This window comes from Lathyrus oleraceus, chromosome 6 (genome assembly GCF_024323335.1).
Source record: "Lathyrus oleraceus cultivar Zhongwan6 chromosome 6, CAAS_Psat_ZW6_1.0, whole genome shotgun sequence".
Classification (NCBI taxonomy): Eukaryota; Viridiplantae; Streptophyta; class Magnoliopsida; order Fabales; family Fabaceae; genus Lathyrus; species Lathyrus oleraceus.
The window spans coordinates 207055047-207083042 of NC_066584.1; the positions used below are offsets into that span (position 1 = coordinate 207055047).

At 37.3% G+C, this 27996-nt stretch overlaps 1 protein-coding gene and 1 long non-coding RNA gene across 2 annotated transcripts; one reads left to right on the forward strand and one right to left on the reverse strand.

Annotated features, from left to right (window-relative positions):
* Positions 1 to 8413: 8413 nt before the first annotated feature.
* On the reverse strand, positions 8414 to 10266 carry LOC127091777 (uncharacterized). Its single transcript, XR_007792003.1, has 2 exons — positions 9108 to 10266; positions 8414 to 8545 (listed from the first exon to the last, which is right to left on the reverse strand). It is a non-coding gene; the product is annotated as an uncharacterized LOC127091777 (long non-coding RNA).
* LOC127091776 (uncharacterized) lies at positions 10266 to 27780 on the forward strand. Its single transcript, XM_051030479.1, has 3 exons — positions 10266 to 15683; positions 15772 to 23168; positions 26207 to 27780. The coding sequence occupies exon 3, from the start codon at positions 26368 to 26370 to the stop codon at positions 27673 to 27675; it is 1308 nt and encodes a 435-aa protein (XP_050886436.1). The 5' UTR covers positions 10266 to 15683; positions 15772 to 23168; positions 26207 to 26367; the 3' UTR covers positions 27676 to 27780.
* The last annotated feature ends 216 nt before the right edge of the window (positions 27781 to 27996 follow it).

Here is a 27996-nt window from a genome sequence, read left to right on the forward strand (position 1 = left end):
ACACGTTCTGGACTTGTGAATCTGCATCAGAGTCTTGATGTACCAGAGTTGGTCTTCAGAGGATGATTAAGTCTGACTTCATCAGAGCTTCTCAGTGCTCTAGACTTCTTAAGTATCAGAGTCTAAATCCAGTAGTCTTGTTTGAGCTTCTGACTTCTTGCTGTCTCTCTTTGATTAGAACCAGAACCTTCTAGATGTATTTCTTTCTGAGTGGCGTCTGATCATCTAATACTTTATATCTTACATAAGTTTGTATCTGATGTATGGTCAAAATCCTGTGTAAATGTTCAGAGTCCTGCACACTAAGAAAAAATCTCGTTAGGGTGCCATTTTGGGTTTCATCCTTTGTTATCATCAAAATCTTAGAAATATATTGTAGAACCAACTTTGTTCTTACAGTAATTGGGATTCATTCGTGAATGGATTTGAAATGAATGCAAGGTTGAATGTAATATAGATTTAGGTTTATGGAATTGTGAATGGAAATTGAATGGTTAATGACATGGTTCATATATGGAAAATGTGTATGTAAAGTCACTTGGAATGAACATGAGGTTTATGGTCAAAACCGGTTAAAATGAACATGATTTAAAAGGTCAAAGATGACTTTGGTTTTAAAGTGGTTTAGAAATATGAAAATGAATCAAGATTAAAAATGGGCTTCGGTTAGATGATTGACTTTGGTCAACTGGTTGACCAAAAAAGTCAACAGTTGACCAAAAGTCAACTTAGGTAAAGACAATGCGTATTTTCTTACAGACAATTGAATGTGGACCATAATGACAATGCAATGCATAGATGAACTGGAACTATTGTGAACCGGTTATCCACAGAACCAAACATAAGCCAAAGTCTTGACTAACTATGAACATGAATGCACCATGACTGAATGTGGATATGACTGAAAAACCTGATGTTCTTAAACTGAAATTCTGGTATCAGATATAAGATGTCGAAGGTAATGTCACGACACTAATATCTGTTAACAGAAACAGGATAAAGATACAGAATGGTAAAGCAAATGACACAAGCAATTGTTAACGCAGTTCGGTGCAACTCACCTACGTCTGGGGGCTACCAAGCCAGGAAGGAAATTCACTAAAATAGAATTAGTTCAAAGACTCTCCGTACACTTCAACAAGTTACAATCTTTCTCACCTAATCTCTACCCGTGCAATTTCTACCTAAGCACTCTTAGATATGAGAACCCACTCACTTCCCTACAATCACACCTGTGATCTTAAACAACAATCCCTTGAGAAAAGAAAACACTTTTCAATAACACACTCTTGATTTTACTTCACAGTTTCAATCAAGAAGACACACTCTTGATCTTGCTTAACAGCTTTGATCAAGAAGACACACACTTGATCTTGCTTCACAGCTTTGATCAAGTAGACACACACTCTTGCTTAACAGCTTTAGAGTGACAAATTACAACCACAAATTAGTCCAATTCAACCATCAAAAGATGACTTGAATGGCTTACAAGTCTCACGACTAAACAGACACAAACCCTAGCTCTCTCTCTATATTTCGCTCAGTATTGGTTGTGTTGTAAAACAGGTTTTCTAAGTCCCTTTTTATATAAGCTTTCAGCTGGGCTTGGACATCTTGAAAACCCTAAATCTATTTTCCAATTAAATATTTTCATAACAGCCGGTTAGATCTCCTTGGAAAATAAGGAAATTAGGTTGTAATCCATGATTGAATGCGCCTGCAAATCAGATCTTCAATCATACATAGATTGCCATTAACTGTGCAATCACAAAACACCAGACATTCATACTGAATATTCTGTGTACAGGATGTCATGACATCGGGTCTGACATCCTGGAAAAATCCTGCATAATTCCATAATTCCTTTTATAGCTTCCAGCAGGTACACAAAGACATCAGGTGTCATGACATCGTGTATGACATCCTGATACAGTCCTGCATAATTATGTTTTTCATTTCAACTCCAGCAGGAACACAATATCAGAAGCCATGGCATTGTATATGGCATTATGAAACAATCCTGCATGATTGTGTTCTTGAACTCCAGCAGGTACATAGGATATCTTATGTTAAGACATCACACATAACATCTTGTGAACTCTCTTTGTTTTACCAAAATTGCTGCCAACACTTAGAACCAACATAAACCAAATAAAACATGTCAAGTTCCAAGACTTGAAGTTTAATCATGTCAAACCAACCAACCGATACTTAATCAAGCAATTGTAACACCTTGAATGAATTCTAACCAATGAATCAGAACCATGAATCTTAAACAAACAACTGAATCATTTATAATGAGCCAAACGAATCAGATGCAACCTCCCCGAATTAGGGTTTCCACTATGCTCCCTGATGAATACCCTTGAACCCATGATTTTATATTTTTTTCAAATGCGAGTGGAATGTATTATGATACAATGGATATGTAGATGAGATGAATGCTTATCAGAACATGCAAATGATTAGAGTTAGTGACCTAGACGAACTTGTGAAGGGTAAGGTGAATTTTGGGGTATGACAAACGCATATTAATATTAATATCAATTGGTCTGATTTTGACTTTTATCTAAAATGTACATTGTTTTTATAAAAAAAATACGAAACACATATAGGTGTCAAACCAATTGGTGTCTCTTTTATAACTTAACACACATGCGCCAATTGGATTGACAACACTATGTGCACTAGCCAATCCAATTGGCGCCACCGTTCTAAGTTACAGAACAGACTCTAATTCATCTGACGTCACCTCTTCAAAATCGGGTACTTTGGAAAATAATCTGAAAATTGGATTATTTGGATCAAAAATTTACATTAAAGAGATAAAGTATATTTAATATATATATATATATATATATATATATATATATATATATATATATATATATATATATATATATATATAAAATTAAAGTTCAAAAGTTTGAAATCTAAATCTAGTTTTTGGGGCAGCTGTTAAGAAATTGTCTAGACTAGCTGACCAAGAAAAGTCTGGTCTAGTCAAGATTTATACAAGAGTTTAAACACGGAAAAGAAAAGAAAGAAAAAGCGTTAACTAATATTTGTTTTTAATATATTAAATAATATATATTTTTTATATCAGTTTAAACTTCAAATAACCACCACAAATATCTATGGAACTTAGCAAAGATAGTCCGTGTGAAAATATTCCACCTATGATCTGCCAGCTGAGGTGAAGAAAAAGTATGCTGACTATTTTTAGGTACATAAAAACATCATGGCTTAGTTATATGAAGACTAAGATATCATAACATACACATTGTAACATTTTTCTACATTTCCATTGGAATTAAAATAGCACCCAACGACTTAATTAACGAACAAGTTGTGTAACTGCATCCTTGTTTTTTTTTTCCTTCAACATCACAAAAGTTTTTTTTCCGAAGAATCCTTGAAGTTTCTCGGTTGTATTGTTGTTAATTACTTGTTGGACTTGGACTTCTAAACTATTTGTACAAGTTTTTTTTTTCTTTCCAATTGTTAGAATATTTATTACTTTGTTGTTCCGTTAAATCAATATATTTCAAACTCACATATCTTATTTATTTTTATTTAATACATAAAATTATAACTATTAAATTATTAATGTAAAAAAAAATCCAATGAAATGTCATGCTATCTCTATTCTATGAGGAGTATATGACTTATTTCCTATTTAAAAAACATCAAAATATTGTTTCACTTATCTAAGAAAAGAACGGTTGAATAGTAATTTAGATTTAAGTCGTAATTAGTTTGAATTTAGATTGCATTTAAATTTATTTAGTTGCCATATGTATTTGAGGTTGTATATATAAATTGATGTTGCAATTCATTTTCATTATGTAATCGTCTTTTATATTGAGTAAAAGTTAGTTACAATTCTCTCTCTCTCTTCCATCTTCATCTTCTTCAAGCTTCTTGTGCATCAATGGAGGTGTAATTCCAACAATTGATATCTAGAGTTCTGATTCGATTCACAAGGAAAAAATGAGTGTAGTGAGGTGTGTGATTGATTTCGATTCTGAAATTCGTGTTGAATTGAAGTTCGAAATAAGAGAGAATCACATATATTGATTCTCAGGTTTTGGGAAAAACGAGTGTTGGTGAGAACTAAGTGATTTTCACAAGAACAAAGATGAACGGAGAAAACGGTAACTTGAACATAAAGCTTCTAGTATTCGACGAAAAGAATTGGAATCAGTGATCGATTCAGATTTGTGTGTTGTTTGGAGCTCAAGATATTCTTGATCTCGTCAATGACGAACAGTCCCTACGTAAGCAGTATGAAAATATCAGCATGAAGAACAATGAGAATATGTCTGATTACATCTCTAAAAAAGTAATTGTGGTCACTGATGAGATGAAGTCTTATGGAGAAACGTTATCTGAACAAGTAATCATTGAAAATGTACTAAGATAACTTTCTCCTCAGTTTGATTACATAGTTTTAGCCATATAATACTCTAAAGATTCCAACACAATGATAATTGAAAGCTTCAGAGTAGTTTAGAGGCATAAGAGTTGCGTTTGACTAAAAGAAACTCCGACCAAGTTAGAACAGGCTTTGAAAGCTCAGACTCTAAAAGCTTCTTTTGGCAAGAAGAACCTGAAGCAAAATTGGTTGGAGAATAAGAAGTATGGTGGTGGTGTTCAGAAGTCAGAACTATCTAATTTTGATAAGAAACATCATAATGTTCATAAGGGAAATGCGAAGTGTGATAAGAGAAAGGTCCAGTGCTACAGTTGCAACAAGTTTGACCATTTTGCTGCTGATTGCTGGTCAAACAAGATTAGCAAGGGTGAAGAAGAAAATATAACCAGAACAAATTTTGATGATGAACCTGTGTTATTAATGGCATCTGAGAATGCAGGTGGATCAATGGTAGCCTGGCGGTATATGGACATTGACTGCTTAAATCACCTAACTGGAAACAAGGAATGGTTGGTTAATTTTGACTCTGGTAAGTGGACCAAGATCAGATGTGATGATGATGAGTATTTCAATGCTAAAGGAATGGGAAATGTTAGGGTTAAGTTGAACAATGGTAAAACTGTATTGTTTAAGGATGTATGGTATGTTCCTCGCATGAATAACAATCTGGTGAGTGTAGGTCAGCTGATTGAAAAAGGATTTTCAGTACCGATGAAGAATAATCTCTTGAAGTTATATAATTGTAATCATAAGCTAATTATGCAGTCTGAAGTGGGAAGAAACAGAACATTGAATGTGAATGTTGCAACACCAAAAACTCAATGCCTTAGTGCAAGAAGTGCTGAAAGGGAAAGTGAGTTATGACACAAGAGATTGGGGCATATTAACTACAAAAGCCTAGGGCATCTGAGTTCAAAGAATCTGGTACATGGAATTCCTAATATTGTGGCACCAGAGAAGTAATTTGATATATACATGACACGCAAGCAACCAAGATTGTCATTCTCATCAGAAATGCCTCCAAGAGCAACTCATGCTTTAGGCGTGGTTCATTTTGATGTAGTGGTCCATTTGAGGTACCTCCACTTGGAGGGAATATGTACATTGTGTCATTTGTGGATGAGTCCATAAGAATGACATGGGTAGCACTCATTAACTTCAAACATGAGTTTTTTGCCAAGTTCTAGAAGTTCAAAGTGAAGGCTGAAAATCAAAGTGGACAAATGTTGAAGATCCTCATAACTGATGGGGGAGGCGAGTTCAACTCAAGTGAGTTCAAAATGTTCTGTGAGGAACATGGTATTTAGCATAAAGTGACTGCTCCATACACTCCATAATATAATGGTCTTGCTGAAAGGAGAAATAGAACTCTGCTTGACATGACAAGGAGCATGCTGAAGGAGATGAATTTGTCTAAGCAATTGTGGGCTGAAGTAATTGCTACTTCAGTATATTTTCTCAACAGATGTCCAACAAAGAAGTTAAAGAGAGTTGTTCCTATTGAGAATTGGATTGAAAGTAATCAAAGTTTGAGCCATATGAAGGTGTTTGGTTCTATTTATTAAAAACATGTTCCATATGCTAAGAAAAGGAAGTTGGATGAAAAAAGCAGAGTCATGTTACTTATACGTTACCATAATACATGTGCTTATAAGATCTGTTGTTCAATCACCAACAAAGTTGAATTCACCAGAGATGTTGTTGTGAGAGATGAAATTCTTCTGGTATCAGATATGAGATGTCGAAGGTAATGTCACGATACTAATATTTGAACAATACAAACAGGATAAAAGATAAAGAACAGTAATGCAAGAGACACAAGCAATTGTTAACCCTGTTCGTTGCAAACTCACCTACGTCTGAGGGCTACCAAGCCAGGAAGGAAATCCACTAAACAGAACCAGTTCAAAGACTCTCAGTAAACAACTTCAAGTTACAGTCTTTTCACCTAATCTCTACCCGTGTGACTTCTATCTAAGAACTCTTAGATATGAGATCTTACTCACTCCCCCTCAATCACAGCAGTGATATAAAACAAGAATTACAATGAAAAGAAGACACTCTTCAAAGACGCATACTTGATCTTGCTTAAAAGCTTCAATCAAGTAAACACACATTCATGCTTCAAAGCTTAGAGTGGACAAATTACAACTCAAAAATCAATCTAATTCAATCATCTATGGATGAATGAATGGCTTACAATACACACGACCACACAAGACTCAAACCCTTATTCTCTCTCAATATTTCGTTCGTTATTTCTTGTGTATAAAACCAGGTTTTCCATGTCCTTTATATAGAAGCATTTGGCTGGGCTTGGACATCATAAAACCCTAAAACTATTTTCCATTCATATCTTCTCATGACAGCTGATTAGATCTCGTTGGAAAATAAGTCAATCTGGTTGTAATTACTGATTGAGAGCACGTTCAATCATCTCATCAATCAAACATAGATTAGCATAAAAAATGCAATCACACAATACATAACATTCAGACTAAATGTTCTGTATACAGATGTCATGACATCGGGTCTGACATCTCAGTAAAATCCTGCATATTCACATTTTAAACATCCTGCAGGTACATGTTATCTTATGTCAAGACAACACTTACGACAACTTGTGAACACTCTAGGTTTTACCAAAATTGCTGCCAACACATAGAACCAACAAACTCCCCCTTTGGCAAATTTTGCCTAAAACATACATTAGACCATTTGTTCACAAGAGTACAATAAAAACACATCAGCAGTTTAGCAGCAGAAGTAATAAAACATACATTTACTAGCTATAACAGCAACTAGTAAACACATATTAAACACATATGTGCTTCTTCTCCCCCTAAGTTTGTTCAACACAGACATATCCTTCAACAACACCTGTAACTGTCATACCCTGAAATTTGCCTCACCCTTCACATTGATCTTATAGGTCACTAACCCTTAACATTTGCATATCATTTTCATCCATACATTTCATTTGAATAAGCATGGTTCAACAAGAGGCGACTCGTGACTTGAATTCATGTGTTTATTGGTGCACTGATGCATTTGGTCAGTCATTTCATTCAACCATGATTTAATACGAGTTACAAGCCTTGTGATCGTTTGGTTTATTGGTTCACTGCATGTCGTTATCAACCTCATATTCTCATAATTGCATCATAGTCTCTTTCCCGATTGATCTTAGTTTCAAGTTTATTTTTTGAAATTCAAATTGATGTTAATCGATTTTGGATATTCAATTTGATTTTGAGATTTAGATTAATTTTGAAAGTTATTTCATCTTTTATTTTAGAAATTTCGATCGAATTTGAACCATTTCTTACTAACGGGCCATAAGGAAGTTTGGGCCCATTCATCCTTTTTGTTCACAAAAATTCAGATTAGAACATTGGCCCATTAACCATTTTTCTTTAATAACCAATTTTTTGTTTTAATGTGTGAAGCTCATATCCATTAAACCTTGTTTCGATCCAATACAATTTTATTAATCCATTTTAACATTTGTTAACCCAATTAACCAATTCTTTTTAGCCCATTCGATCCATTTACTTACCACAAATCCACAAGTTTTCCCATAGCCCACACCAATTAACCATTGACCAACAAAGCATTATTAACCCACAATCCAACCCCAATTCGACTCCCTTTTTTATTATTATTATTACTCTAATTTGTATCAGTGCAATAGAAATCTTTACACCAACCAAAAGAAAACATGGGAACGTGAAAATGCAGCCAATATGAGGAGTTGTATTAGCGGCTATAAGCTACAGCTGCATAAGGTACTTAAACGCTTCCAAAAGCTGCAACAGAACAACACGACGCATCCAAAAATGAGCAAGCCACAACACCAAATTGCAATTGAAACGCATGATGAATAACCAAGCATAACATAGCAGAAAATCGCATAAACGCCAAGCTGCAATTTGAAACGCGGAAACGCAGTAAAAGAACTCAAGCCAAGCCATATGAGAAAATAAGCTAAACGCACAAGCACCAACTACAAAGCTACAACAAAGTCAAGGTGCAGCCAACACTTCAAGCTTCAAGCTGCAAACACACGAGCCAATTGAATCGGCAATGTAAACTATACCAATTCACCTGCATAAATAAAAATTAACCAGCATAATTTCACAATCCAATAACAAATCTAACAAACTTTCTAACTTCTTCTAATCAAACTCAGCCCTATATAATTCACGAATTCTTCCCTCTCTCGAGAGCTCTCTTCCAGATCCTTCCACATAACAGAACCTAATCCTTCATTTCTCGCATCCCTCAACTTCATCTCATCACACTCAAACTCCTCTTTCTTCTTCATCTTAACCTCGCTCAACAAACTTCACCACGCTTCAATCTTCACCCTCAACAACCACCTCCAACCTCACAATCCTAACGGAATCAAAAAGCTCCATAACAGAATGAATTGAAGGAGATGAAAAGAAGAAGGGATCGATAACGGGAAGGGATAACAGATTTCCAGGCTTCAAATCACAAAAGAGAGGTTCAAAATTTCACCTCCTTCATCAATTCGAGTTGATTTTCTATCCACATCGCAACACAACAAAGAATCCACGTCGCCGGCGCCGGCAAAAGCTCGAAGCAGAATCACACGCCATAACAGAAAGAGAAGAAATAGAAAATCATTTGGAAAATTCGATACCTATTCAATTCGGTAAGTCTTCAATTTGCCTGCTATATCATTTTTGTTCCGGATCGTTCACACGATAACGGATCGAGTCGAATTTGATGCTACGAACTTTGAATCCGGTAACTGATTAACGAACGAATCATCTGTTGAATGTTATTAAACCGTCGCGAGATATGGATGAGTGCGCGCATTGATCGTAATCGTCTTCCTCTTTGCTCGGACCAAGTCATCATCAATGGAGACTACGACGACACAAATCGGAGTCGTTGAGTTGAGAGTTACGTCGAGTCCAGTAGACACCAAGGAAACTCACTGGCGGCCGGAGATGAGTGTATATTTTGGCGGTTTCTGTCGTAGAATCGAGGCGAAGCCAGCGCGGCCAGGATCGGAGCGCTCCAGTCTCTCCGTCCTTTTGTTCTGCTTCTGTGCGATACGAAGGTGAAGCGGAGGATGAGATTCATCCGTGCTTCATCCAAATGTGCCTGGGCCTTAGGTTTCACGTTAGGCCCATCCATGGTTTGGTTTCAACACACCTCCAATCCGGGCCTACACCCCCAAGTCCATATAAAGCCCAATTCAAGTTTTCTTCCAAGTTTTTGTTGAGTTCTAACAGTTTTTTAGTTTAATTAGAGTATCAATTAGTATGTAATTAGTTTAATTAGGAGTGTAATTAGCTTAATTAGAGTATTAGGTATTAATTAGATCAAGCTAGTCATAATTAAAAGTAATTAGGATTATTAAAAAATTTAGATAGTTAAACTTAGATTTTCAATTAAAAGCATTAGTAATTTTTTTAGAATTTTAGAATTAAGTTTAGAAGATATTAGAATTATTATTAGATTTTTTTAAATTTAGAATTAGGATTAAAAAAATAATGTTAGAATTCTAAAGTTTAATTAGGAGTATTAAATTTAGATTAATTTAGGATTTAGAATAATTAGAATTACTTAGATTTTAGAAATGACTTTAATTAGAATTTCGTAAATAGAAATTTAATTCAATATTAATCCATAAATGGTGAAATGGCGATTATACCCCTAGTGTTAGAAATAGGACAATTTTGCATGCTCTCCAATTTAGAACACAATTGCACACACATGGCTTTCTCTTGGGCTACCTGACAATGAGACCTTTTATTTTTCGCACTCCCTTGTACTTTACATGTACCCCCCTCCCCTTTCCGATGTACGTTACTTGCTTTCTTTTACTGCTTGTTAGCTACTCCTTAGGCATTAGGAACGCGCACCATTTCGTAATCGATAATCAAACCCTTGATCCAACGTCAAGTGGTCCTTTTCAAATCAAATTCAATAAACAAACCCTTGATCCAACGTCAAGCGGCCTTTTCCAAATCAAACTCAAAAAACACAATAAATGACGATTAGGATCGTACGTCACGAGCCTTAAGCGATAAAGAAGGGATGAGACTGGAGCTTTCCTACACTCATTCTGAATGCTTCGAACACAAGACGTTTGGCTTGACCGTTTGAGGTATTCACCTTTATCCATAGTCTTTAGTGCAACTCAACACATTCAAACCTTTTGTTTGAGCCTTAGGGCGACACCAATCGAAAACCCTTCTTCAAGGTAATAAAATCAACAAAACAAACACAAATAATTTCAAACCACGAACTACGAAGGCTCTGATTTCTCACTTCAACAAGTGGGCATACGTAGGCACGAGGATCCATTCCTTGGCGAGCACACTAATTTAAAATCTACCTCCACTCTGTAAACCTTTGACAAGCAAACATTCGATAAATAAGACACACGTAAGCGCAAACATCCTAGATAGTTCCCATGGAGTATCATGGATGTGAGGGGTGCTAATACCTTCCCCTTGCATAACCGACTTCCGAACCTGTTCGTGGTTGCGATGACCATATCTTTGGGGTTTTCTCGATATTTTCCCATTCCTTTGGAATAAATAAAAACCGATGACGACTCTGTATTTTTCGTGTAGCGACAGTAACATATATCACCCCATCTGACATCTCCTTCAACATCACCTGTACTCCACAAAACATCCTTTTCAACATCATATGTCATCTAGCTACTTCATAGCACATATTAACTGTAGCTCTCCTTTAGCTACTTCTCCCCCTTTTTAGTCAAAATAGACCAAAGAGACCAATGAGACAAAATAAATGCCTATTAGTCAAAGAGGATGTCACACAGAATGTTAAAACATATTGTCAGGTGTTACAGAACCACAAATATATACAGCTATTGTTGGTGTAAGCCCTAGAGGCCAATGCTTTTGGTACTTGTATCAAATAATAAAAGGCTTTTCTTTATTATGGTTGATTAATAAAGTCCCTGGAATAGATAGTCTGTTTAATGTATTAAGTGTGACTTAATCATGAGAACACATTAAACATAAGGATACTATTCTTAAAGTATCCGTAGTCGAGCTTTAGTGTGAAGTGGGATAACATTAAAGCATTAAGACTATTATGTTTGTAGACTGATGATCACATCTCATGAATCATGGATAAAGAGTTATCAAGTCTTAAACATAGGTATGAATGTTAAGAGTAATATTTATACCGGATTGACCCGTTATGAGAATACTATATAGAAAGTTATGCAAAGTGTCATAAGTTATTCTCATGGTGATAATGGTGTATACCACTCTTCGACCTGAAACCACTATGGACCCTAGATGTAGAGTCGAGTGCTTTATTGCTGATCAAACGTTGTCCGTAACTGGATAACCATAAAGATAGTTGATGGGTACTCCACGAAGCATGCTGAGGGACATGGGTGACCTAGATGGAATTTGCTCATCCTGCATAACAGGATAAATGTCTATGGGCCCAATATTGAACTGGACAAGGATGACACGGTCTATGCCTTGTGTTCAATATAGACATAAGGGCAAAAGGATAATTATACACATAAGTATTATCACAGAAGGAATTGTCAGATCACTTGACATTTTCGTGTCTTGGGTAGCAGTGATGTGTTGCTAGATACCGCTCACTGTTTATTATGTTAAATGCGTGATTTAATATAATTGCCAACGTCACGAAAACCTACAGGGTCACACACAAAGGACGAATTGATGAGAGATAGAGTAACTAAGGAATACCGTAAGGTACGGTGCCCTTAAGTGAATTATAGAACATCGTAAGGTACGGTGTACTTGAGTAGAATACGAAATATGGTAAGGTACCATGGGCTTAAGTGATTTTGGGCATATTATAAGATATGGGCCAAAATACACTTAATTGGGCCTTTTAGCTTGAAGCCCACACAAGTGGTTCTATAAATAGAACCCTTGTGCAGAAGCATTCATCGCGGTTGCATTATTTTCGTTTTCTCTCTCTCTCTTACTCAAAGCCTTCATTCGTACCAGCTAGCACTGAGATTGAAGGAATCCGTTCGTGTGGACTGAGTAGAGACGTTGTCATCGTTCAACGTTCGTGATCGCTCCGTGGATCTGCATCAAAGGTTTTGATCGTCACAAGAGATTTGCACCAAAGGTTTCATTCGTCACAAGAGGTAAATATTCTATCACTGATCATGACCATTCGTAAGGATCTCTAAAGGAGAAAATTTTAATTTCCGCTGCGTTTTGGACCGCAATTCTCCTTCAGTGGTATTAGAGCCACTTACGAAACCATGACTCGGATAGCTGTTTATTTTCTGTATTAATATGATTAAAAGACATAATGAATCAATTAATTAAACGAGTAATTAAATTTGGCATCATGAGTGTACGAGTTGGATGATTGATGTTGACTATGCTTCGGAACCGACATTAGTATGGTGAAGCAGCGATACATCGATCGTCCATAGGTTACGCAATTGAGACCGATCAACTTATATATGATATAAGTAATCCTAATGCAAAGTACGGTATATGTGATATACTATTTCTGTTTCGTTCATTCAAACACTAAATGGTTGTTTTCCTTTGAGCGATCAATGGTCATTTGCTTCGGAATCCGACATTAGTATGGTGAAGCAATGACTTGTTGATCAATCATACTGAATCAACAATCGAGATGTGTTTGGCGGTCTGAAATTGGTGCATTAGGGTTGATGACGGTGCAAGGGTTGTGCCGTCAAGGAGTTGCGAATTTAGGGCTTTTTGGAAGAGGTCTGTAGACTGTTTCAAAGTTCTGTTATTTTGGCCGCGTGAAGCTCGTGACGAGCGTAACAAGCTGGATGCGTGACGGTCGTAACAAGCCCGTGACGGTCGTAACAAGCCTATGACGGTCGTCACATGCTTTGTGACGGTCGTCACACTCACAGATCCAAAATTGCCTGTGACGGTCGTCACATGCTTGTGACGGTCGTCACACGCCTGTGACGGTCGTCACACACTCACAGAGTCAAACAATTTGGGTTTTCTGTTTTGTGACTACGCAAGGGTTGTGTTGATGCAAAACAATGTCCATTTCAAATGAATCGGTCAGCGGAACCACCGTCCGCTGACCGGGCAGCGGAACCACCGTCCGCTGACCGGGCAGCGGAAACCCCGGCTAACTCTGCGTAGTGTGATCGGTCGCCGAAATTTAATTTGGTTTTAATTAATTAAAGGAATTAAAAAATTAATAATAATAATGTGTTTGTTATTATTGCCTTGTTGTGATCAGTTATGGCCTTAGTCTTCCTTCATTTTGTTTTGGGTTTTTTAATACGACCTGCGTGTCGTGCCTCTCCTTTTGATCTCTTAATGTAACTTCTTTTCTCATCTCAAACCCTCGTATGTAAAATGAGTTTCTTATGGAATGTAATGTTATGAAGAAAGAGAAGAAGACAATGTTATGAAGAAAGAGAAGATTTCAATATCAAAGGAGGACAACCTTGAAGATCAAAGGAGGACAACCTTGAAGATCTTGCTTGGAGAAGCTTAGATCGCTATTAGGTTAGCTTAGGTTCTCTCATTGACTTGTGAGAACAATTGCGCTAGGGGCCATAACTGTTTCATTGTGTATGTATGTTGATGCATGTGTATATATGTTGATGCATGTGAATATATGTTGATGCATGTGAGAGACGATTTATATGATAAATAAGCCGGTGAGATCAGAACAATTGCAATTCCCTCAAATTAAATATTAAGTTTATGCTTTCCAAGTTTTAACACTCATCAAGACTAATATCAGATAATGTAGGTTTCGCCTACGCGAGGTGCATGATCTATATATTAGTAAGTTGCGATGGGATAATTGTAATATCCAACTGTTAAAACAATGGGTCAAACTTAACTAAACAAATTATGAGAATATTATATATGTTTGCTTTCCAAGTTTTAGCACTCATCAAGACTGGTATCGAATAATGTACGTTTCGCCTACGCGAGGTGCATGTTTTGTATTAGTTAAGGTGCGATGGGATAATTGTAATATCCAACTGCTAAAACGATGAGTCAAACTTAATTATAATTTTATTATATATGTTTAGAAGCAAGAGTTGGGAATAATCCATATGATGAATTGGAATAAAGAGTTATTCACCTAACTGAAATTTTCGAGAGTTGTATGAGATACAACTGGAAGGAGTTCCTACCTAAATAACCTAGTTTTGTGTAATCCGCCTACGCGGACTTAGAACGAAGTGAAATATGGATCTCGACCCACTAGAAAATCTTCCAACGGGATTTTCCGAATCAAATGATGAGGGTCATTTGTTTTGAATAAAATAGTGGGAGCATATTTGATTAAAGGCCTAATTAAATATGTCAATGATACTTATATTTTCTTAATCCTTATGTAGATAACCATGACAGCAAACACCTCTAACAACATCTTGCGATCAATCCTTGATAAAGAAAAATTGTCTGGGACAAATTTTCTGGATTGGCACCGAAACCTGAGGATTGTCCTCAAACATGATAAAAAGCTGTATGTCTTGTAGAAACCTATTCCTGAAGAGGAACCTCCTAGTTCTGCACCTAAGGCAGAAAGAGATGCTTATAAGAAGCATGTCGATGATGCCAATGAAACTGCTTGTCTCATGCTAGCTACCATGAACTCAGAATTGCAAAAGCAACAAGAGAACATGACAGCGTTCGATATGATCGAACACTTGAAGATGCTCTATCAAGAGCAAGCAAGGCATGAGAGGTTTGAAGTTTCAAGAGCCCTTTTTCAAAGCAAGTTAGTTGAGGGAGCCCCTGTAGGTCCCCATGTACTCAAGATGATTAGGTATGTGGAAAACCTTGAGAGATTGGGTTTTCCCCTTGAAAAGGAACTTGCGACTGATTTGATCTTGCAATCGTTGCCAGATAGTTTCAGTCAATTTGTCCTAAATTTCAATATGATTGATATGGACAAATCTCTTCCTGAACTGCTCGCCATGTTAAGAACTGCCGAGCAGAATCTGAAGTCAAAAGGAAGTCCATTCTGATGATCGAAAATGGAAAGAGACAGAACAAAAGGCCCACTAAGCAGGGTGATAAAGGGAAAGCCAAGGAAGTTGCCAAACCCAGACCCACTGTTGCTGCTTTGAAGCCTAGTGGAGGCATAGCAAAGGCAGGCACCTGCTTCCATTGCGGTAAGACCGGACACTGGAAGAGAAACTGCCCAAAGTACCTGGAAGATATGAAGAATGGAGTAGAGACTTCAACTTCAGGTATTTTTGTTATTAAAATAACTTATCTACTTCTGCATCATGGGTATTAGATACTGGATGCGGTTCTCACATTTGTACAAATGTGCAGGGGCTGAAAAGGAGTAGAGATTTGGCAAAAGGTGAAGTTGACCTACGAGTTGGCAATGGAGCAAAGGTTGCTACTTTAGCCGTAGGATCTTATGTATTGACTTTACCTAGTGGTTTTATAATTCAGTTAGAGAACTGTTATTATGTACCTGCAATTAGCAGGAATATTATTTCCATTTCTTGTTTAGACAAGTTTGGTTTTTCATTTATAATAAAGAACAATTGTTGCTCAATTTATTTGAATGAGATATTCTATGCTACTGCACAAATGAGCAATGGACTATATGTCCTTGATCTCGAAATGCCTATTAATAACATTAATACTAAAAGGGTGAAACCTAACGAGTTAAAACCAACTAGGTAAGAATATTAAAACTCTTCGATCAGATCGAGGTGGTGAGTATTTAAGCCTAGAGTTTGATGACCATCTGAAAGAGTGTGGGATCCTATCCCAGCTTACTCCTCCTGGAACACCCCAATGGAATGGTGTATCTGAGAGAAGAAATTAAACCCTGTTAGACATGGTCCGATCCATGATGAGTCACGTCGATCTTCCAAATTCCTTTTGGGGACATGAACTATTGACAACAACTTACACACTTAACCGTATTCCATCCAAAAGGTGTGAGAAGACACCATATGAGATATAGAGTGGTAAGAAACCATATATGTCTTACATAAAGATTTGGGGTTGCGAGGTTTATGTGAAACGACAAATTTCAACTAAGCTTGAGCCCAAATCTGACAAGTGCTTATTTGTGGGGTATCCTAAAGAAACAAGAGGGTATTACTTCTACAATCCTTCTGAGGGCAAAGTGTTTGTCGCTCGAACTGGAGTTTTCCTAGAAAAGGATTTTATTTCCAAAGGAACCAGTGGGAGGAAAGTAGAGCTTGAAGAAATTCAAGAATCACAAAGCATTGATACACCTATGGAGGAATTAGAGCAGGAGACACAAGTAGTTGTGTAAGAGCAACCTGCTCAAGTAGAACAAGACCAGCATAGGTCAGGCAGGATACGTCACCTACCTGAGATATATGGATATCTGATCAAGGTGATGTATTACTCATGGAATCTTCGTTTTGATGAAACAGTAAAACAATATGGATTCATCAAGAACGAAGATGAGCCTTGTGTCTACAAGAAGGTTAGTGGGAGCATGATCATATTCTTGGTATTATATGTAGATGACATATTACTTATTGGAAACGATATCCCTACCCTGCAACAAGTAAAGTCTTGGGTGGGGAAATGCTTTTCTACGAAGGACCTAGGTGAAGCAGCCTATATATTAGGAATCAGAATCTATAGAGATAGATCATAAAATGCTTGGCCTAAGTCAGAGTACATAGACAAGGTGTTGAGACGCTTTAATATGAATGATTCCAATGGTTATGTGTTTTGCTGAAATGGTGGCGCTGTGAGCTTGAAAAGTTCAAAGCAAGATACAGTTGCTGATTCTACAACCGAGGCCGAGTGTATTGCTGCCTCAAGTGCAGCAAAGAAAGCTGTTTGGATCAAAAAGTTCATTAGTGAACTTGGCATAGTCCCTAGCATTGTGGATCCCATAGGTCTCTATTATGATAACAATGGTGCTATCGCACAAGCTAAGGAGCCTAGATCTCACCGACGATCCAAATACATACTCAGGCGTTATCATCTCATTCGAGAGATAATAGATAGAGGAGATGTGAAAATATGCAGAGTACCTACACTTGACAATATTTCTGACCCACTGACAAAGCCTCTTGCGCAGCAGAAGCATGATGGCCATACTAGATCTATGGGTATTAAGGGTATGCCTGATTGGCTCTAGTACTAGTGGGAGATTGTTGGTGTAAGTCCTAGAGGCCAATGCTTTTGGTACTTGTATCGAATAATAAAAGGCTTTTCCTTATTATGGTTGATTAATAAAGTCCCTGGAATAGATAGTCCGTTTAATGTATTAAGTGTGACTTAATCATGAGAACACATTAAACATAAGGACATTATTCTTAAAGTATCCGTAGTCGAGCTTTAGTGTGAAGTGGGATAACATTAAAGCATTAAGACTATTATGTTTGTAGACTGATGATCACATCTCATGAATCATGGATAAAGAGTTATCAAGTATTAAACATAGGTATGAATGTTAAGAGTAATATTTATACCGGATTGACCCGCTATGAGAATACTATATAGAAAGTTATGCAAAGTGTCATAAGTTATTCTCATGGTGATAATGGTGTATACCACTCTTCGACCTGAAACCACTATGGACCCTAGATGTAGAGTCGAGTGCTTTATTGCTGATCAAACGTTGTCCGTAACTGGATAACCATAAAGACAGTTGATGGGTACTCCACGAAGCATGCTGAGGGACATGAGTGACCTAGATGGAATTTGCCCATCCTGCATAACAGGATAAATGTCTATGGGCCCAATATTGAACTGGACAAGGATGACACGGTCTATGCCTTGTGTTCAATATAGACATAAGGGCAAAAGGGTAATTATACACATAAGTATTATCACAGAAGGAATTGTCAGATCAATTGACATTTTCGTGTCTTGGGTAGCAGTGATGTGTTGCTAGATACCGCTCACTGTTTATTATGTTAAATGCGTGATTTAATATAATTGCCAACGTCACGAAAACCTACAGGGTCACACACAAAGGACGGATTGATGAGAGATAGAGTAACTAAGGAATACCGTAAGGTACGGTCCCCTTAAGTGAATTATAGAACATCGTAAGGTACGGTGTACTTGAGTAGAATACGAAATATGGTAAGGTACCATGGGCTTAAGTGATTTTGGGCATATTATAAGATATGGGCCAAAATACACTTAAGTGGGCCTTTTAGCTTGAAGCCCACACAAGTGGTTCTATAAATAGAACCCTCGTGCAGAAGCATTCATCGCGGTTGCATTATTTTCGTTTTCTCTCTCTCTCTCTCTCTCTCTCTCTCTCTCTCTCTCTCTCTCTCTTACTCAAAGCCTTCATTCGTACCAGCTAGCACTGAGATTGAAGGAATCCGTTCGTGTGGACTGAGTAGAAATGTTGTCATCGTTCAACGTTCGTGATCGCTCCGTGGATCTGCATGAAAGGTTTTGATCGTCACAAGAGATCTGCACCAAAGGTTTCAGTCGTCAGAAGAGGTAAATATTCTATCACTGATCATGACCATTTGTAAGGATCTCTAAAGGAGAAAATTTTAATTTCCGTTGCGTTTTGGACCGCAATTCTCCTTCAGCTATATAAGCTGAGATAAAAAGAATCCAGAGAAATCACAAAGAACCCAAGAAATTACATCAAGGCATCAAAATAAGACTTCCAGAAAAAACATCAAACATCAAGGCATCCAGAACAGCACATCATCATAACAGGGGAACAATCTTCACCAACACTCAGTCAGAGGAGCTAGCATCTTCATCAGCTTCAGACCCAGAACTGCCACTTGATTTATCTTGAGATTCAGACCTCTCACTAGAGGTGTGGGCTTCTGTTTCCTTGGCTTGACCAACATTATCTCTATCTCCTTGCTCCAAGATATTAATCAGAACCTCCAAAGCTTCTTTCCTAGCTTTAGCCACCCTTATCCCAGTCTCCAATTCCTTACAGGTCTCTTTCAGTTCAGCAATCACACCACCTTGAGAAGCTGGCTTCTTCATAGAAGATGTCATGACAATGTCATTGACATGACTGCCTTCAAATAATTTGTAATGAACTGACAGGGGAGGTTTTCTTCTACTAGGGATATCACTTATGCTCAGAATTCCAGGTTACTGGCTTAGAATTATCCCACAAATTATTGAGGAAAAATCTATCGGCAACTTCATTACATTTGTAGAAGCATGTTTGACAATTTGTTCAAACATGAATCTACCATAATCAAAAATTAAGCTTGGTTCCAATAGAAAATATGAGCCTTCCAAGAGCATTTGAGATTGTGGAGATGTGATTTGTTGGTACCCAGTTTGTTGACCCTATCTTGTGCAAGATAGCATATTTCACAGTTAGTTTTCTGTAAGACCCCAATTTTGTCCCTAAGATCCCTCATGGCATCATATCATATCATATCATTGCCTTAAGGATCATTGTGCACCTTGCCTCCTTCCCTGTGGGTGGGTTAACTTTTGAGTGTGATTCTTGATCACCAAGCATGTTTTGCATTTGTATATCATTGCATTTCTTTTTACCACTAACCAAAAGTACAAAAATATGTCATCTAACCCTTGTCTTGCAGATGAAGCAATCAACAGTCAAGACAGTCAAAGGCAGTCATTGAGCAATAGGTGGTGGCCATTCTTGAGAATTTGGACACCACATTCATTCACAAGAGCTTACATGAGCTATGACATCATTTTGAATCAAAATCCCAAGTGGTAGAGGTTTGAATTTCATCAGAACATTGCCAGGTCAACTGAAAGCCTAGAAAGTCAACTGCCAAGTCAATTGTGGATTTGGAGGTGGGAAGTGATTAGAAATACTTCATTCATGTTCAAGCAAGTCTCATTTGACATTTTAAACACTCTCATTGAAGGATTTGAGGTCCAGTCAAAATTTGCCAAAAATAGAAAGTGACCTATAATTTGAACTTTCCAAAAATGGAAAGGTTTTAACCCAACTTCAACTTCAAATTACATCATCAAGAAAGCTTCAAATGAAATTTTGTTGAACATTAAAGTTGTAAATCTTTCTCTCCCATTTCCAAAAAGTCCAAGATCATCCATTTCTCATGTGTGGTTGAAGAGATATGATCAAAACATGGCCAAGTGTACTTGAAGATTCAAAAGTGCATAACTTCTCAACCAAAGCTCCAAATTGCATGGCTCTTTTTGCATTATTCTTGTTTTGACCTATAATTTCATAATCATGCATTGCATTTCATGAATTATGATCACATGAACATTTGATATTTCACTTGATTTTTGGAGGGAATTTTCAAAGTTTAAAATTGGCTAATTGTTTGAGCATTCTCTCATTGCCAATAGCTCCAAAACATAATTTTAAGTGAAAATCAAGTGAATCACGTGCACTGTTCACCATGATGTTCATGCATAGGGTGAAATGGCCATTTTGCATTTGCACCTTATTTTCACTAATCCAATTGCCATAAGCTTAAGTATGATTAAGAACTTGATTAGGAGGGGGTATATAAGACAAACCCTAACAGATTTTCTGCTAACAACACTTCATTTTTCAGATCTAGAATTTTTCACACTTTTTTTCTCTCAAAATTTTCTCTCTAATTCTTCAACAATTTGCATTTCCTTTGGTTGATTCGTGCTTCTGGAGAGTTCTTGAGCAAGATTGAAGGAAGATCCATAGCAATTGGTGCTGTTTTTGTGGAATACTCGAAGCTTTGAACATCAATGGTGAATCCAAATTCTTGCAAGTTCGTGTGCAATTGAGCTGTAATTCCTCTTCCAATCATCCATACAAGAGTTCTAGAGGAGATATTGAGCACGACAAGGCTTGAACAACACCAATTCCAGCACTGTTCTACAAGAGGTCATAAAATCGCATCTCATAATTTTGATTTTCATTGCCATATTATGATAGATCTGATGATGCTGAGTAATTTAGGCTTTGAATCGTGCAATTTCGTGTTGAATTGAGTGAGAACTGATTAATTGAATTTTTGATGATGATTCTTCTTTCATTCGATCCGTGCGTGTTTAGTTGTTTCTTGTTGATTTGTTTGTGGATTCATGTTGTATGATGCAAGACCTTTGCAATGATATGCGCCATGATGATTTCTGTGCATTTTGGAAATTTCTGGAAAATCTGGATGAAGATCTTCACGATCTTCATCATGTTCTTCATATGTTCTTCGTTTCCTGCGAATTTTCATGCAACCTTCATGTTTCCTGCGGATTTCCAAGCGCTTGCATGCATTAGCTTAGGGTTTGAATGTTATTGGTCCACGTTGCAGCTTAGCGCGTCATCCATTTCAAATATTGCCTCACTTCGATTCCAGCCGGATGCAAAATTCAAATATGCTTCATGTTATTTGCTATTTCCCTCCATTATTTCTATTACATGTTTCATGCATTTTTTTATTTTTCTTTAACTTCATAAAATCATATTAAATTGAATATTGCTCCAAAAATTGTGTGGTTTTTTGCATGATGTCACATTTTCTGTCTAGAATTTTATGATCATTTTTTCACAAATTGTGCTTGGCTGGTTTTTATTTTGCCCTAGGGTTTGTTAACATGTATGCTTTTTGTACATTACCTTGCTTCTCCATTTGTGAAATGCTGAGATTTAATCCAATGCCTATGAAATTTGACATGTTGAAACTAGACTCTTGGCTGGACATTTTGGTGTTGAGTTTGCATTTTTACCATTTGTGGTTTCTGTTTTATGATCATGTGAATGTAGGTGTGACAATTTGTGTCACACCTTTGCTTGTCCAACTTGATTAATTGATTTGCCATATCAAATGAATTCCAATTGATGTGATTTTTTGTATGATGCTTCATGTGGTGGTTTAAATGGTCATGATTTTTCTGGGAATTATTTGATTGATTTCTGATTTGATTGAGATTTTTCTTTCTGGATTGCCATGTGTGAGCTTTTGAATAGTCTTGGTTTTCATTTGATCATGAAATGCTTGTGGTTTATCCAATGGATGTGAAATTTTACACATTGTTTCTAGACATGTTGAAGATTGTTTTGGCTTTGATTTGAGGTTTTTACCATGTTTCATTTCTGTTTTAGGCTTGTGCTAAGTTGATGTGTCATTTGGTGTCATATTTGAGCTTGTTTTGACTGCCTTGCCTTATACAATTTGATTACCATGCCTAATCATGTCCAATTGCTCTAATTTTTGGTGTGTTGATCATGTTGTATGTTCTGTTCATCCATGAATTTTCTCAAGATTATTTGAATCATTTTTGAATTTATGTGCATTTGTTCATGCTGATGTCTCAATGTGCTCACAACTTGCATACCTTGTCATGTTTAGTTTGTGAAATGCATTTGGTAAATGATATTGATGTGAGACTTTTTGCAATGTGTCAATAATTGTTTGAAGTTTCTTCATGTTAAATTTCAGTCTCTGTTTTGGATTTTTTCCTCATCTTTGACCCTAGGCTTTGACCTAGTGGTTTGCCTCTCATGTTTTAAGCTTTGTTTCAGGTTACACATTCAAGTTACACAATTGATGATGCCTCATCTTGAGAGCATTTGATATTTGCTTTTGATTACTAATGTGTGTTTTGTAGGTTGATGTTGACTCTCTTGAGTTTGACTTTTGGCTTACACATTGTGTATATTGGTTATCTGTTGCATTAACTGTTGGTTGTTTGTCTGTATAGTTGTACTGATTTGTTTGATGTTTCCACAGGTACATTAGTTGCTTAAGTTCACTTTGAACTTGCTTTTGCTTGGTTGCTTAACCACTTAGGTATAACCTCTCTTCTTCATGTAGTCTGGAAGACCTGGCCTGTTATGTGGTCAGGCACCTGTCTGAAGTCCTCCTTAAGAGGCAATGCTTGTGATTGTTTACTCTTTGTGCCAAGCAGGAAAAGTCCTCATATGAGGCAATTGGTAGATAAAAGAGATGTGTAGTCCATCTCCTACTATTCAGTGTGTCATCCCTTTGCTCACATAACATGTTGATGCATTGTGGATATTAACCCAAGATCTTATAGAGTCAAATCATTTGTGGAGAAGAGTTCCAACTTTCTGAACTCCCACACATTCTATTATTCAATGCTCTCCCTGACCAGGGATAAGAGCTATGAGGCACACCCCTCATCTCCATTTCATCTGCTTCACCTTAACTCTCAATGTTAAGGTTAAGAGCACAACATACCCCATTCCAGTTGACTTTAAAGTCTAACCTTGCTTGAGCCTAATTGCTTGTATATAGTGTGTGCTAATTGACTTGTGTGGTTGCTTACTTGATTCATCTGTGCATATCTGCTTGAGTGTGCCTTAGTGCATTTATCATCATCATTTGTATATCATTTCATAAACTTTGCTTTATAGCATTTTTGCTTTGTCCATGGAGGAGACAAGCATAAGTCCATTACTTGGCAGTTGTTCCAATGATATGGTGTGAGACTAGTATAAGTCCATTGATTGGCATCTGGTATCATTGTTTTGTTTTAGGAGATTGGTGTAAATCCATTGATTGGTATCCGGTATCCATGTTTGTTTGTGAGATTGGTATGAGTCCATTGATTGGCATCTGGTATCATTGTTTTGTTTTAGGAGATTGGTGTAAATCCATTGATTGGTATCCGGTATCCATGTTTGTTTGTGAGACTAGTGTAAGTCCATTGATTGGCATCTGGTATCATTGTTTTGTTTGTGAGATTGGTGTAAATCCATTGATTGGTATCCGGTATCCATGTTTGTTTAGGAGATTGGTATAAGTCCATTGATTGGCATCCGGTATCCATTTCTCATTTGCTTATTTGCTCATTGCCTATTCCAAAGGAATCACTTGAATCATCTACATATGATTTCAAGAGGTGAACATCTAAGAAGTTTTACTTCCTCACCCTTCCATTTTTGTGTGTGTTTTCAAAACTCCCTTTTCACACGTTAATTCAAAAACTTTGACAAATATTGTGCAAACATTTTCATCTCTTTTCAAATTAGAAACCTACGCTTTAGGCCTTTGATTTTTCAAACTCCATTTCATAATATTTCTTTGAATTGAATTCTAATCATACTTTGACCATCTTTTGTGAATAAATCCTAATTGGTTAATCCAACTCATTCAATTGTTTTGTGGCTTTGTCCATTCTTGTTAAGTTTTCATACATTAGCCATAGGTTTGATTTATCCTAGTTGGTTGATATTAATCTCACCTTCTTGTCCTTAGTGATTGAATTGTAAGACTTCCTTGCTTATTATAGGGTTAACCCCTCACTAGCAAGTTGAAGCTTTTCTCACATGGTGGACTTGTTGTTTGTATAAGGTTGAGTTTTCTCCCGCAGATAACGAAAGACCTTAGGGCTTTTGTTTTAAAATGAACCCACTCATATTTTGGAAATCTTTTAGCCGAACTACGGCGTTTTGATCCTTACCTTCCATGGAAAGGTACGTAGGCAACGGGTTCATCCGTTCAAACACAAAAATAATAAATTGTATATTCGTTTCTCATCTTCCCAATCATGTTTGCACAATAATATTTTCATAACAAATAACATTTCGTACAACAAGTTTGAAAAGGGCTCCCTAGGAGTACCTAGGACGTTTTGGGTGCCTAACACCTTCCCATTGCGTAATTAACCCCTTACCCAGATTCTCTGATCTTTCATTAGTTTTCTATGTGTAAAACTTCTTAGGCTTTTGTTCGCTTTTTAGCCATTCCTTTGGATAAATAAAAGTGCGGTGGCGACTCGATTCTTTGTATGTTTTGCTTTTGATTTAATCAATAAATCATAAAGTGACGAATACACCACTACAGAAAAGTGACGACTCTGCTGGGGAAACAGAATCCTTGGTGGTTTTGCCTACTTTTCACCCTTGTTGTGTGATATTTGTTTATTTGTTATGTGACATATTTTTGTACAATTTGGGATAACTGTATTGATTGTAATGTTTGAATTGCTTGATATACAATTGCTGTTTGCTTTGGTGATCTCTGTGAGATGAGTTCTATACCCGAACTCGAGTGCACCTTAGGATAGGAGAATGGCATAGTCTTATCGACTTGTGTGGAGTATTCCTTAACAAGTTGACTTGCGAGTCCATTCACTTGGTGGAGGTCATGTTGGACTAATAATGTCACACAAGTTATTTGTGGTTAGGCATTATTCTTTCAATCATGTGCCTTAGAAGCCAAGGACCGTAGTTTACCAAGCCCATCTTGGCCTATTTTAGGACGTAGTGCGGAGGTCGTTCAGATGTAAGATCTGATGCGATTGTTACGCGATACTACACTCATAAGAGTCTCTCTTGAGAATATTTTTGGAATACGAGTATTCGTTCCTCCGATAATATTCGAAAGATGGGACGATGACTATGGGAACCTCTTGTAGAACATGTTCGGCAGGTTTAAACCCTAGTACACTCCCTTTGGGTGGTTCTTAACCGAGATTCCATGCTCGTGATTATCAACAAACCCGTGATTCATGGTTGAGTCGTTCAGACATCCTTAATATCAATGGAACTTGGGTGTCGATAAGGTGAAAACCATAATCCACCAAAATGGATGATTGATATTAAGGATGATTGAGCCGGTTCATGTATTGTTAATATCAATGGAACTTGGGTGTTGATAAGGTGAAAACCATAATCCACCAAAATGGATGATTGATATTAAGGATACTATGAGCTTTCCCATGACCTTTGTCTGGTGTGACTTGCTTGATCCTTGAGTGTGATTGTTGCATTCATGCATTCGTGCATTCATCTGCATTCATGTCATCAGGAAAATCAGAAAATTTTCAAGGAACTTAAAGGGTTTATTTGCAAAATTTTCAGACATGGAAAGACCAAAAAGGCATACAAAGAAGTACAGCTTTAGATAACCCGATGTGAAAGAGTTAAGGAATCTGACATCCTATGTATTAGATCCCTTGGGTTTCAAAGCTCGTTATGGGAAGCTTCTGCCTCTGTTGACTACTCAGGTTGACGAAGGGTTGATGAGTACTTTGGCTCAGTTCTATGATCCTCTGTATCACTGCTTCTCTTTTCCGGACTTCCAGCTGTTGCCTACGCTTGAGGAGTATGCTCATCTTATTGGGATCCCAATTCTGGATCAGGTGCCGTTTAGTGGCTTGGAGAGTATTCCTACTTCTCGAGAGATTGCAGACTTGTTGCACATAGATGAATCCCTTATTGAAGCTCATATGACCACCAAAGGTGGAATTCAGGGTCTTCCTTCTGATTTCCTTATTGCTCAAGCTACCGTTTATGGGAAGGCCATGAGTGAGGATGCCTTTGAGGCCATATTCGTGCTGCTCATCTATGGTTTGGTATTGTTCCCCAACATCGACAAATTTGTGGATGTGAACGCCATTAGGATCTTCTCAGTTCTTAATCCCGTTCCGACTCTGTTGGGTGATGCCTATTTCTCTTTACATCTGAGGAATGCGAAGGGTGGAGAAGTTATTGTGTGCTGTTTGCCTCTGCTGTATAAGTGGCTTATTTCTCACTTACCACAAACGGTTGCTTTCAAGGAGAACAAGGGATGTCTACGGTGGTCTCAGAGACTTATGTCTCTCACTAATGATGATATCTCTTGGCATGATCGCGTGTATGATACAGTTCAGATCATTGATTATTGTGGTGAATTCCCTAATGTGCCTCTTCTTGGTACATGTGGTGGGATCAGCTACAACCCTATCTTAGCACGTCGTCAACTTGGGTTCCCCCTAAAGGATAAACCTCATAACATTCTGTTAGAAGGTGTATTCTTTCAGGAGGGTAAAGATCCCCAGGAGGGTAAAGATCCCCAAGGCCTGAAAGCCAGATTTGTCCGCGCTTGGCGCAAGATTCAGAAGAAGGGTAGAAATGAATTGGGTCCGAAGAACTGCATAGCTTTGGAGCCTTATACTTCTTGGGTCAGACAGAGAGCTTCTGAGTATCTGATGCCGTACGATTATCCGAGACCTACACCATTGTTTGTGGCTGGGCCTTCAACCCTCCCTAACCAAGATGTAGAGGAGTTGAGAGACGAAGACCTTTCACGTGCCTGGATCCGTGAAAGAGAAGAGTTGCTTCAGCAAATCAAGGAGAAGGACGCTCTGATCGAGTTCCTCGAGCATCAGGTGATCGATGATCCGAATGATACTTGGACTTCTCTGCTTCCTCAGTCTTCCAAGTTCTGGAAGAGGAAGTATGATCGACTTGCAAAGGAGAAAGCGGATATGGAAGCAGCCTATGAGAGAGAGATCAAGAAGCTTTGTGTATCTCGTCTTCCAGCATCTCGAGCTTCTAGGGATCCATAGGATGTTTATTTTCCTTTTCCCTTGTAATAATCAAAAATGCTGTACTTCTTTGTCTCGAATATATATTTGATGAGATATTTTCCATATGCTATTAAATTCTTTAAATATTCAAAATTGCAAATAGAACCCTAAAAGTTCCTTGAAAATAAAAATAAAGCATATGCACAAGCATTGCATGCATCATTTTGCATAAGCAGGTTGTTCTGGTCTTCTTGTCTGTGGCCTAACTCTGTGCTCTTCATTTATTTTGAAGACAAGCTAACTCACCGGTACTATACCAGAGCCAATTCTGCAAGAGTGATGGATCAATTGGAACAAGAG